The sequence below is a fragment of the Lithobates pipiens genome, unplaced genomic scaffold (genome assembly GCF_037356315.1).
Source record: "Lithobates pipiens isolate NorthernLeopardFrog02 unplaced genomic scaffold, aLitPip1_a1.2 Scaffold_1, whole genome shotgun sequence".
In the NCBI taxonomy this organism is placed as follows: domain Eukaryota; kingdom Metazoa; phylum Chordata; class Amphibia; order Anura; family Ranidae; genus Lithobates; species Lithobates pipiens.
The window spans coordinates 187,042,391-187,055,826 of NW_027507685.1; the positions used below are offsets into that span (position 1 = coordinate 187,042,391).

Consider the following 13,436-nt stretch of genomic DNA (forward strand, 5'->3'; position numbering starts at 1 on the left):
TCCATCTAGTGACCATTATGCAGTATTTTCACTATTCACTCCATGAAGAACATTCGACCTGAAGAGAAATCAGTCAAATAACATCTGATTTTGCACAGAACAAATGTACATACAGTTTCACAATACGAATAGCTCTCTAATTTTTTTCAGAAATACACATAAGTAATTACAAGGTTATAGCTTAACCACTTCAGCCCTGGAAGAATTTACCCCCTTCCTGACCAGAGCTCTTTTTGAGATTCGGCACTGCGTCGATTTAACTGACAATTGTTGCACCCAAACAAAATTGACGTCCTTTTTTTCCCCACAAATAGAGCTTTCTTTTGGTGGTATTTAACCACTTGGGATCCGCGCTATTGCCGAATGACGGCATTAGCGCGGACCTAGATTGCCGGGACTACGTCTATTGACGTAGTCCCGGTTACGAGCGGCCTGCGCGCCCCCTGAGGGGCGCACGCGGCGCGCTCTGTGATCGGCGAGTCCGTGAGACTCGCCTGATCACCGATCCGTGTAAGGGGTCGATCCCGACCCCTTATCACGTGATCAGCTGTCAGCCAATGACAGCTGATCATGTGATAAAACGGAGCCGGTAATCGGCTAGTATTCCTCCTCGCGCTGACAGCGCGAGGAGAAAAAAAAAAAGCCGATCGCCGGCGGCCGTGTTCGGGACATCAGTCCCGATCACGGCCAGCAATTCAACGGACACCTGCCCCCTGCCAGTGCCCACCTGCCACCCGCAGTGCCATCCTGAAATAAAGTAAGTGCCCCCCTGTCAGTGCCACCCAGCAGTGCCCATAGTGCCCACAGTGCCACCCAGCAGTGCCCACAGTGCCACCCAGCAGTGCCCACAGTGCCACCCACAGTGCCACCCACAGTGCCACCCAAAATCTGCCTCAAAGGTGCTGCACCCCAGTGCCGCCCATCAGTGCCACCCATCAGTGCCCAGCAGTGCCGCCCATCAGTGCCCAGCAGTGCCACCTATCAGAGCCACCTATCAGTGCCACCTATCAGTGCCCATCAGTCCCATCTATCTGTGGTACCTATCAGTGCCCATCCGTTCCACCCATCCGTGCCACTTATCCGTGCCACCCATCCGTGCCATCTTATCTGTGCCCATCTTTGCCCATCAGTGCCGCCTTATCTGTGCTCATCGGTGCCGCCTTATCTGTGCCTATTAGTGCCGCCTTAACTATGCCTATCAGTGCCCACCAGTGCAGCCTATCAGTGCCCACCAATGCAGCCCATCAGTGCCCACCAATGCAGCCCATCAGTGCCCACCAATGCAGCCTATCAGTGCCGCCTAATCAGCGCACTTCAATGAAGGAGAAAAATGACCCGTTTGCAAAATTTTATAACAAACTATTAAAACATGATTTTTTTTTTTTTTTTTTTTGCATCTTTTTTTGTTTGTTTAGCAAAAAATAAAACTCCGAGCTGTAACTAAATACCACCAAAAGAAAGCTCTATTTGTGGGAAAAAAATGATAAAAATTTCATTTGGGTACAGTGTTGTATGCCCGCGCAATTGTCATTCAAAGTGCATCAGCGCTGAAAGCTGAAAATTGGTCTGGGACTGAGGGGGGTTTAAGTGCCCAGTAAGCAAGTGGTTAATCACCTCTGCAGTTTTTATTTTTTGCACAATAAACAGAAAAAGTGACAATTTTGAAAAAAAACTCGTTATTTTGTACTTTTTGCTATTAAAATATCCCCATTTTTTATTTTTATTTTTAAAAAGCTATTTTTTTCTCAGTTTAGTATGTAATCATCTATATATTTTTGGTATAAAAATAAATCGCAATAAGCATATATTAATTGGTTTGCACAAAAGTTAGTGTTTTTACAATTTTTTTTTTTACTAGTAATGGCGGTGATCTGTGATTTTTATCGTGACTGTGACATTATGGCGGACACATCGGACAATATTGACACATTTTTGGGACCATTGGCATTAATACAGCGATCAATACTATAAAAATGCATTGATTACTGTAAAAATTTCACTGGCAGTAAAGGGGTTAACACTAGGGGGTGCTCGAGGGGTTGACTGTGTTCCCTAGGAGGTGATTCTAACTGAAGGGGGAGGAGACTGACTGGAGGAAGTGCCGGATCTTGGTTCCTAGCTATTAGGAACACGATCTGTCACTCCTGTCAAAACAGGGAAGTGTGTGTTTACTCACACTCGTGCCTGCTTTGTGTCCCCTTGTCATGAACGCTCGTGGCCGTCGGTCATTGTGACCATCAGCCACGAGCATCGGACCCCTGCTGTGCAGCGGGCGCGTGCTTGCTATCCCGACCCCGCGAGCCGACGTATAGCTACGACGGCTCGCACAGGGGAGCCAACCTGCCACAGTACAACTGCAACGTATGGTCAGGAAGTGGTTGAATGTATATATTGCTCAAGTCTGTAAGGAGTATGCAACTAAAGTAGTTAAATCCTCTTACTATTCTATCCTCTTATACCTTTAGACCAATTGTTACATTAACCACTTTCAGACCGGACCAATTTGCTGGTCAAAGACCAGACCACTTTTTGCGATTCGGCACTGCGTCGTTTTAACTGACAATTGCGCGGTCGTGCAACGTGGCTCCCAAACAAAATTAACGTCCTTTTTTTCCCACAAATAGAGCTTTCTTTTGGTGGTATTTGATCACCCCTGCGGTTTTTATTTTTTGCGCTATAAACAAAAATAGAGCGATAATTTTGAAAAAAACGCATTATTTTTTACTTTTTGTAATAAATATCCCCCAAAAATATATAAAAAAACATTTTTTTCCCTCAGTTTAGGCCGATACGTATTCTTCTACATATTTTTGGTAAAAAAAATCGCAATAAGTGATTATTGATTGGTTTGCGCAAAAGTTATAGGGTTTACAAAATAGGGATAGTTTTATAGCATTTTTATTAATAATTTTTTATTATTTTTTTTTTTTACTAGTAATGGCGGTGATCTGCGATTTTTATTGTGACTGCGACATTGTGGGGGACCCATCGGACATTTTTGACACATTTTTGGGACCATTGTCATTTATACAGTAATCACTGCTATATAAATGCAGTGATTCCTGTGTAAATGACACTGGCAGTGAAAGGGTTAACCAGTGGGTGGCAGTGTAGGGGTTAAGTGTTCCTAGGGGTGTGTTACTAACTGTGGGGGGGTTGGGCTTTCATTTAGTGTACACTGATCTCTGCTCCAATCACATGGAGCAGAGATCAGCGTCACTAGTTGCTAGGCAGAATGGAAAAATGTTGTTTATACAGCATTTCCTCCATTCGGCCGCTCCGTGAGACGATCGCGGGGATTCCCGCGGCGATCGAGTCCGCGGGTCCCGCGACCGGACTCACGGGGGTTCCGACCAGCGCGGGAGCGCGCCGCCGGCGGCGCGCTCCCGATGGCACGGCGGCAACGAATATTGGACGTACATGTACGCCAATATGCCTGCCCGTGCCATTCTGTCGACGTACATCGTCGTGCGCTGGTCGGGAAGTGGTTAAAATGGTAATTTCATTTTTTTTTTACACACGGTGTAATGCTGATTTAAAAAAAAAAAAAATCACAAAGGTATAACAGAGGCATGGCTGTGTAAAGCCCTTTTTAAAGATAGGGCTTAAAGAGTAACTCCACTTTTGATTGTAAAAATCATTCCCTCTGGCTGATGTGTGTACATTGCAAGGACTGTAACAAACTTTGTTGCAGATTCCTACCTTTTTGTTATTCTGAAGCAAAGTAAATGTGAATGGGAGCGACTTTATAATTATCAACCAGCTGCTGCACCTGCAGGGTTGCACCTGTGCAAATGGAGATGTAGGTTCAATATGCAACCTGGTAACAAACCTTCTTATACAATTTTTTTACTAAACTAAATCAATTATCTTTTTGACCATTTATAATGAATATTTTTTGTTTTTAGATATTTTCCATGGTTTATGCTTCTGATGAGCGGCTATAAGGGCGCAAAACGTGTTAAGACTTGTTAAGACTTACATTTTACTATCATTCTACCATGGACCAATTTGTATTCGTATACATATTTTTGGTAGGAAAAATCACAAAAGCGTATAATGATTGGTCTGAGCAAACGTTATAGAGTCTACAAAATAGGGGCTAGTTCTAGTTTTATGGCATTTTTTTTTTTTACTAGTAATGGCGGCAATCTGTGATTTTTATTGTGACTGTGACATTGCGGTGGACATATCGGACACTATTTTGGGACTATTGACCTCTATACAGCGATCAGAGCTATAAAAATGCACTGATTACTGTGTAAATGGCAGGGAAGAGTTTAACGCTAGGGGGAGATCAAGGGGTTAAATGCGTTACCTAGGGAGTGATTCTAACTGTAGGGGGAGGGGACTCACAAGGGGAGGATACCGATCGGTGTTCCTCAATACTGGAAACACACCTTCGTTCTTCTCTCACCTGACAGGACGTGGATCTGTGTGTTTACACACACAGATCCACAGTCCTGCTCTGTTATCAGCTTCCGAGTGACACGTTGGCGCCCCCCCCCCCGGAGATCCGGGAAGCCGAGGATGTCGTAAGACGCTCGCTCAGGATGGGAGATCCTTCCTGCGGATGTCATTTGACGATGGCTGGGATGGGAAATGCCCTTTGATCTTTTAAACTCCCACCCACGTTAAAAAAAAAAAATTGACCGGTTTCTGATTATGCAACCACTGTGACAGCCAATCACAGTAATCCTGCGATCGGGTAGCTCTTGCCGCCTCACCCCCCCCCCCCCGGGTGGGAAAACCCTGTGTTGGGGCTGGGAAGGAAGGGGTTAAGGATTAAGTTGCAGTATATTACATTTTTAATTTTTGGGTTTAATATTGATTTAATGTGCAGATTAATATTGATGTGATCGGTTTAAACATTAAAGTTACTTTTTATTATATATATATAACAAAAACTTGCCACCGCCCTCCACTATAGCTGGCTATCACAGTAAGTGGCATTGGAGACTAAAAATAGGTAACAACAATGTCTATTATATAATTTTATTTTTATTTTTTAATTATATAATGTTTATTATTTATGTTTTTCTTTTCTGTGTTAAAACCATTTAAAGGAGTTGTCAAAAGCCAAGATCTGTGCAAAGCAAATGGTGAGCTATGCGATGTATCTGCCAGCCCCTGTACAATGCACCAGCCCTCCTCCTCCCCTTCCACCCTTCATGCAGCTCCCAGTAATAGAGCGTCACTCTGCTGTCAAACACACAACTACACCAGACCCCGGGCAGATCAGCCTTTCCCTTTTACCTGCTCTGGATCTACAAAGCTTCTCCTAATTCTTGGATTTACATACACAGATGCCAGAACAGAGGACCTAATCCTCTCCATTCACATTGGGAAGGTAAGGGGAATTGTTCTGCTGTCAACAACTGATAGACTATCTGTGCAAGGCAAACACTTGGACAGATAAGGATGAAAACTTGCTGCAGAAATACAATGGCTTGCTTTAAAAGTTTAAATGGAAATGTGTCAGTGTGTGCCTGAGGTCAGAGATTGGATTGGATTGGTGACATTGTATTGCTCCTCCAGAACACTAATAGATCCTACAGCCAGAGGGGTGAGTGTGTTTTGTATGTATAATTTGGTATTAATTGGGAGAAAAGAAAGCTTTACTAGAGGGCAACTTAATTACCTACACAAGCGTTTTTCCCGAGCCACAACAAAGACAGGAATGCTATTAATGTATTAGCTCACTTTTGGATTGTAAGCTCTTTTGAGCAGAGTCCTACTAACCTCTTGTCCTGTAACAGCACTGTCTCCCTTTTTATATAGTAAATTGCAAGCTCCTATGACCAAGGTCTTACTAACTTTCCAGTCTTGTAACAGTACTGTCTCCCTTGCAAGCTCTTGTGACCAGGGTCCTGCTAACCCTAATGGCTATAATAGTACTTGTCTCCCTTTTTATATTGTAAATTGTAAGCTCCTATGACTAGGGTCCTTCTAACCCTCTTGTCTTGTAACAGTACTGTCTCCCTTTATATTGTAAATTGTAAGCTCTTGTGACCAGGGTCCTACTAACCCTCTTGTCTCGTAATAGCACTGTCTCCATTTATATTGTAAATTGTAAGCTCTTGTGACCAGGGTCCTACTAACCCTCTTGTGTTGTATTGCAATGGTACTGGCTCTTTAATTTGTAAATTGTAAGCTCCTATGATCAGTGTCATGCTAACCCTCTTGTCTTGTAACAGTAATGTCTCCCTTTATATTGTAAATAGTAAGCTCTTTTGACCAGGATCCCACTAACCCTCTTCTCTTGTATTGTATGCTAGAGCGATCAGACTTAAGTCCTGCACCTACACAAACGTTTTTCCTGAGCCGCTGTGAAGACAGAAACGCTATTGACGTATTAGCTCACTTTTAGATTGTAAGCTCTTATGACCAGGGTCCTACTAACCTTCTTGTCTTGTAACAGTACTGACTCCCTTTTTATTGTAAAGTGCAAGCTCTGGAGACCAGGGTCCTACTAACCCTCTTGTCTTCTAACAGTGCTTGTCTCCTGCTATATTGTAAAGTGCAAGCTCTTACGACCAGGGTCCCACTAGCCCTCTTCTCTTGTAACAGTACTTGTCTTCCTTTTATATTGTAAAGTGTAAGCCTGTAAGGATCTCACCAAAAATGTAACTTTTGTTGCAGAGGATTCCCAAAATCTGATATCTTGGTGCAGACTTCAGGGAAAATCAGTGAGCCAATCACACAAACAGGAAATTACATTTCTGGGGCTGGGGCGTGTTCTATACACCACCTGTGTACACAAGTTATCAGGTTGCTATATTGCATTTTACAGAAAATTACAGTGCTGCAGATTGAAAAGGAAAGGGCATGTTTGATAACTTTTCTAATACCATTAAAATCTTTTTGTTGTGTCTGTTTTTTTTGTTTTTTTTACATTTGAAAAGTGTCTGTTTTTTATACATGCAAAAAAATACCTGTTAATCGTGTCAGAAATCCAGGGCTGTACTGTGCATGCTTCATGTGTTCTCTTGGAGTTTTTGTCACCCTCCCAGTTCTTATCTTGGACTGCAGAACAATTGGACCATATGTTGTGGAGATGAGTACTGTGGGAGGTATTAAGTAGCTTAGCAAAAGACACTGGGCATGGCTGACACCATTCAGTCAAAAAAAAATCCTGTATGTTGTCAATATTTATTACTATAGTAATATAGTATTTATATAACGCCGTCAATTTACACAGCATTTTACATATTTAACATAGATTTGCATCAGTCCCTGCCCTCAAGGAGCTTACAATATAAGGTCTCTAACTCACATTCATACTAAGGGCTCTTTCACATGGATGTGTCTGTGCACGGAGCACGCTCTGCTCAGCGGGGGATCACTCCGTCGATCCCCGCTGAGCAGGAAGATGACAGGTCCGTCTCTGCACACTGTGCAGGGATCGACCTGTTAGAGCGCTGCTTTCCCCTATGGGATATTGGATGAGGACGGACTGTAGATTCCGTCGTCACCCGATCCGATCCGCAGACGGATGGAAAAGTAGGTTTTTGCTCCATCACACTTTTTCGGATCGGAGCGGGTCGGATGTCAGCGGACATGTCACCGCTGACATCAGACACTCCATAGAGGTCTATGGAGTGTCCATTCAGGTCCACGTAAAAAAAACTGACAGGTGGACCTGAACAGCCTTAGGGCCAATTTAGACAGAAGTCAATTAACCTACCACTATGTCTTTGGAGTGTTGGAGGAAACTGAAAAATTTGACCTTTTGTCTTCTGAAAAATAGCATTTCACTTCCTCGACACAGAATGTAAGTGTGCCTAGAGCCTCATAGTTGAATATACGCAATGTGAGATCTCCTTGCTGGAGGCTCTGACATGAGGAAGCAAAACCCTGTTCTTACCAAGATGGGCACCTCAACATTCTTTTTTTTTTTTTTTTTTTCTTTTTTTTATTCTCACATGTTGGTGTTATATCTTTTACTTGGATGTTATAAGCTGCATTGAGTAAATACAGCTGGATAAAACAAAATAGAAGATATATCTAAATTTTTTCAAATATATATCTATCTCGATCTATATTCATTTGACAATATAGTGTGTGTGTGCATATATTGTAATATTGGGGGTTATTTAGCTCAAGTGTAGCACGTGATATATAATATATAATTTATTGGGGCTGTGAAAATCAAAGATTAATTCCTTGATTAATCGATCAAACTTCTGTTGATCGGTACTCACCTCTCCACCGGCTTGTGGGTCTTCAGGGAGTTCCGTCGGTTATCCAGTGGCATCACAGACATCAACATCCCCGGACAGGAGGAGTCCAGTGATGTTGAAGTTCTGATTGAACGTAACGCGTACGGGGGAGGAGCTACACATGACGTCACCCACTGCTGCCCTACGGAACTAACACGATTGCCGGCTTTAAATGCTGTGTTTTTATCATCTTTATGTGAGTAGTTTGTGTTTGAACACAAAAATTTAATCTTATACTTAAGCAGTGAGCACTTAGATCTTTTCTTTCTACTCATGACCTTTTCGAAACACGTTTTTGATCCATTGAAGTCTATGGAACCAGAAAAAAAGTCCCGGGCCCTTTCCATAAAATCCACAGATGTGAACGTGACCCATAAAAAACCATGGTAAATGGACTGTAGTGCATTTCTGCAAAACTGAAAATACACTAAAAAATGCATAGGTGTGAACAAGACCCAAGTCTGTAGGGTTCAATATTGAGTTGGCGCACCCTTTGCAGCTATAACAGCTTCAACTCTTCTGGGAAGGCTGTCCACCAGGTTTAGGATTGTCTATGGGAATGTTTGACCATTCTTCTAGAAGCGCATTTGTGAGGTCAGGCAGTGATGTCTGGGTTTTTATCGTGCGATTACTGCCAGCGGCTAAAGCCATTCCTGTGGCATGAATGAAGCCTAAAAACACAGAGAGTGATAAAAGTAAAATAAAAAAACAAAAACAACAGTACACAAACAGTGATCAAACACACCCAAAACAAAGCAAACAAACACAAGGAAAGAAATAACAGAGAAACAAAAGACTACTTTGTGTCAAGGCTTCATGTACGCTGCTGCTGGTAAACGGACGTTTAGGAGCAGTTGGGCGTTTTTTTCAGCTACCCCTGAACTCTCCTCTGTTATCTTATCAGTACATATACAAAGGGTTGTTTCTAGGCAGTTGCGTTTAGAAGCATTTTTTGGAAAGCAAAAAAATGCACTCAGAACGGATGTTCAGAGGCATTTGAAACACCAAACGCATATAAGAGCTTGTAAATGCTGCTAAACGCGGTATGTCGTGTTTTGTGACGTTTCGTTTACAGGTGTCTTTATTTTTTTACTATTTGAAAAAGAAAATGCGCTTCTAAACACAAACGCGGCATGTAAACGTCGCTTACAATCTGTCAAGATAAATTGTACAGGAGAGGTTGTAAAATGCCTTACTGTGAATGTGTTTTTTTTTTTTTTTTTTTTACAAAATTAGTTGACACAATGATGGAAAGATTGAATGTTTTAATGAATGATTTATTTATTTATTTTTTACAAATGTATAAACACACATTTAACCATGTACGCTACCTCCATGTAGATATAAAAAATCACAAATGAAACAAATTTTGCTTTAAAGAGGAAGTAAACCCCTTCAAACCACTTTGACCTACAGGTAAGCCTAGATTAAGGCTTACCTGTAGGTCCAAGCAATATCTCCTAAACCTATATGGTTTAGGAGATATTTGCCCGAAAATGGGCACCGCTGTCTACGGCGCATGCGCCGTAGACAGCGGCGCGCAGGCGCACTAAATGCGGCAAGTCCAAGAATGGATTTGCCTAATTTGTCGACGCCCGTGCGCATGCGCGGGAGTGACGTCATCGCGGCTTCGCCGAATGGCAGCGTCGGAGCTGCGAGACGCGACTCCCGTGCGCATGCGCGGGAGTGACGTCATCGCGGCTTCGCCGCTGTCATTGGTCGGAGCTGCGAGACGCCACCAGCAAGATGGACGCGGCGGACTACAGGGATCAGCGGCGACTTCGCTGGCTCCTGTGTCAGGTAAGTGACACATAATGAGCTACTATGCAATGCATAGTAGTCCATTATGCTTTACCTTTGCAGGGAAAAAAAGAGGAAGTAAACCCATTAGGGTTTACTTCCTCTTTAGGTACCTTTGATCTTTTAAACCCCTCCCACCCGCATTAATGAAAACTGACTGGTTTCTGATTATGAAACCACTGCGACAGCCAATCACAGTAATCCTGCCATTGGGTAGCTCTTCCCGCCCCCTGGGTGCAAAAAACATTTTAAAGGGGGGCTGGGAAGAAAGGGGTTAAGGATAATCAAGTTGCAATATATTACATTTTTCTTTTTTTGGGATTAATACTGATTTATTGTACAGATTAATATTGATGTGATTGGTTTAAACATCAATGTAACTTTTTTATATATATATATATATATATATATATATATATATAGAGATCAATCAGTCTCTCACTATATATATATATATATATATATATATATATATATATATATATACACATTTAAAAAATGTTTATTTTTGTTTTTTATTTATGTTTTTCTTTTCTGCGTTAAAACCATTTAAAGGAGTTGTGAAAAGCCAAGAACTGTGCAAAGCAAATGGTGAGCTATGCGATGTATCTGCCAGCCCCTGTACAATGCACCAGCCCTCCTCCTCCCCTTCCACCCTTCATGCAGCTCCCAGTAATAGAGCGTCACTCTGCTGTCAAACACACAACTACACCAGACCCCGGGCAGATCAGCCTTTCCCTTTTACCTGCTCTGGATCTACAAAGCTTCTCCTAATTCTTGGATTTACATACACAGATGCCAGAACAGAGGACCTAATCCTCTCCATTCACATTGGGAAGGTAAGGGGAATTGTTCTGCTGTCAACACAACTGATAGACTATCTGTGCAAGGCAAACACTTGGACAGATAAGGATGAAAACTTGCTGCAGAAATACAATGGCTTGCTTTAAAAGTTTAAATGGAAATGTGTCAGTGTGTGCCTGAGGTCAGAGATTGGATTGGTGTGACATTGTATTGCTCCTCCAGAACACTAATAGATCCTACAGCCAGAGGGGTGAGTGTGTTTTGTCAGTATAATTTGGTATTAATTGGGAGAAAATAAAGTTTTACTAGAGGGCAACTTAATTACCTACACAAGCGTTTTTCCTGAGTCACAACAAAGACGGGAATGCTATTAATGTATTAGCTCACTTTTAGATTGTAAGCTCTTTTGACCAGAGTCCTACTAACCTCCTTGTCTTGTAACAGTACTGTCTCCTCTTATATTGTGACTTGCAAGCTTTTGTGTCCAGGGTCCTATTAACCCTTTTGTCTTGTAACAGCACTGTCTCCCTTTTTATATAGTAAATTGCAAGCTCCTATGACCAAGGTCTTACTAATGCGCTTGTCTTGTAATAATACTGTCTCCCTTTATGTTGTAAATTGCAAGCGCCTATGACCAGGGACCTTCTAACTCTCCTGTCTTGTAACAGTACTGTCTCCCTTGTAAGCTCTTGTGACCAGGGTCCTAGTAACCCTCTTGTCTTGTAGTAGCACTGTCTCCATTTATATTGTAAATTGTAAGCTCTTGTGACCCAGGTCCTAGTAACGCTCTTGTCTCGTAATAGCACTATCTCCATCTATATTGTAAGTTGTAAGCTCTTGTGACCAGGGTCCTACTAACCCTCTTGTGTTGCATTGCAATGGTACTGTCTCTATGTTGTAAATTGCAAGCTCCTATGACCAGGGTCTTACTAACCCTCTTGTCTTGTAACAGTACTGTCTCCCTTAGTCCCTTTATATTGTAAATTGTAAGCTGTTTTGACCAGGGTCCGGTTGGAACCCTCTAGTCTTGTAAAAAAAAAAACTGTCGCTCTTTATATTGTAAATTGTAAGCTCTTGTGACCAGGGTCTTATTAACCCGCTTCTCTTGTATTGTAATGCTAGAGAGCGATCAGACTTAAGTCCTACACCTACACGAACATCATTCCCAAGCCGCCGTGAAGACAGAAACACTATTACGTATTAGCTCACTTTCAGATTGTAAACTCTTATGACCAGGATCCTACTAACCCTGTTGTCTTGCAACAGTGCTTGTCTCCTGTTATATTTTAAAGTGCAAGCTATTATGACCAGGGTCTCTCTAGCCCTTTTCTCTTATAACTGTACTGTCTTACTTTATATTGTAAAGTGTGAGCTCCTATGACCAGGGTCCTACTAACCACCTCGTCTTGTAACAGTACTGTCTCCCTTTTATATTGTAAAGTGCAAGCTCTGGTGACCAGGGTCCTGCTAAACCTCTTGTCTTGCAACAGTGCTTGTCTCCCGTTATATTGTAAAGTGCAAGCTCTTATGACCAGGGTCTCACTAGCCCCTTTCTCTTATTATGCCATGCACACATGGTCAGAAATTCCGATGGAAAAGGTCAGATCGGATTATATTGCAGGATTCAAAATTTTCCGACAAAAAAATCCGATTGGACTTTTTCCGATCGTTTGTAGAGAATTCCAATCGGACAAAGTGCCACGCATGTTCAGATCAAATTACGAGACTAAAGCTATTGGCTACTAGCCTTAACCTAGTCCCGTTGTAATGAACGAACGTCACCTTGTTCTGAACGTTCAGATTTTCCTACAACTTTGTCTGACCATGTCTGTGTATGCAACACTAGTTTAGGACAAAATCCTTCGGAAAAAATCAGACGGATTTTGTGGTCGGAATGTCCGACCGTGTGTACAAAGCATAACAGTACTGTCTTTCTTTATATTGCAAAGTGTGAGCTCCTATGACCAGGGTCCTACTAACCCTCTTGCCTTGTATTGTAATAGTATACTATAGAGCATTTAAACTTAAGTCCTGCACCTCCACAAGCATTCTTCCCGAGCCGCCGTAAAGACAGAAATGCTATTAACGTATTAGCTCACTTTTAGAGTGTAAGCTATTATGACCATGGTCCTACTAAACCTCTTGTCTTGTATTGCAATGGTACTGACTCCCTTTTATTTGTAAATTGTAAGCTCTTATGACCAGGGTCCTACTAACCTTCTAGTCTTGTAACAATACTGTCTCCATTTAGGGCTCGGTCACACCACAAAAACACACACCAGATGCATTTTTGCAAGAGAATTTTAGCGCGCTTTTGATATGTTTCCGCATGTATTGCAGGTGCTTTTCTTCTTTTTTTCAGTTTTTTTTTCTTCCCACTATACTAGGGTCCAATGCGTTTCTGATGCGTTTCACTGCGTTTTTATATGTTTTACTGCATTCCAGTACACTCCCGTGGAGGAAAAATGCAGCATGTTCTACTTTTTTTTTTTTTTTTAGGAACTGGAACACATTGGAACTGACCGCACTGGTTTGACCTAAGCCATTGAAAACCATATAACCTACTTTCCATGCATTTTTGATGCAGAAAAAAAAATGCACTAGACTGCA

The 13,436-nt window shown here is 42.0% G+C and overlaps 1 protein-coding gene across 2 annotated transcripts in view; it reads left to right on the forward strand.

Moving 5' to 3' along the window:
• Positions 1–10,633: 10,633 nt before the first annotated feature.
• Positions 10,634–13,436, forward strand: part of AVPR2 (arginine vasopressin receptor 2) — a 212,334-nt gene continuing 209,531 nt past the window's right edge. Inside the window, exon 1 of one of the 2 annotated variants that reach the window (XM_077479008.1) lies at positions 10,634–10,861. In XM_077479008.1, the coding sequence (XP_077335134.1) occupies positions 10,649–10,861 (213 nt within the window). In that variant the 5' untranslated portion in view covers positions 10,634–10,648. Of the gene's footprint in view, positions 10,862–10,896; positions 11,077–13,436 lie in introns of those variants that run through there. The other variant, XM_077479009.1, reaches the window with a different exon arrangement.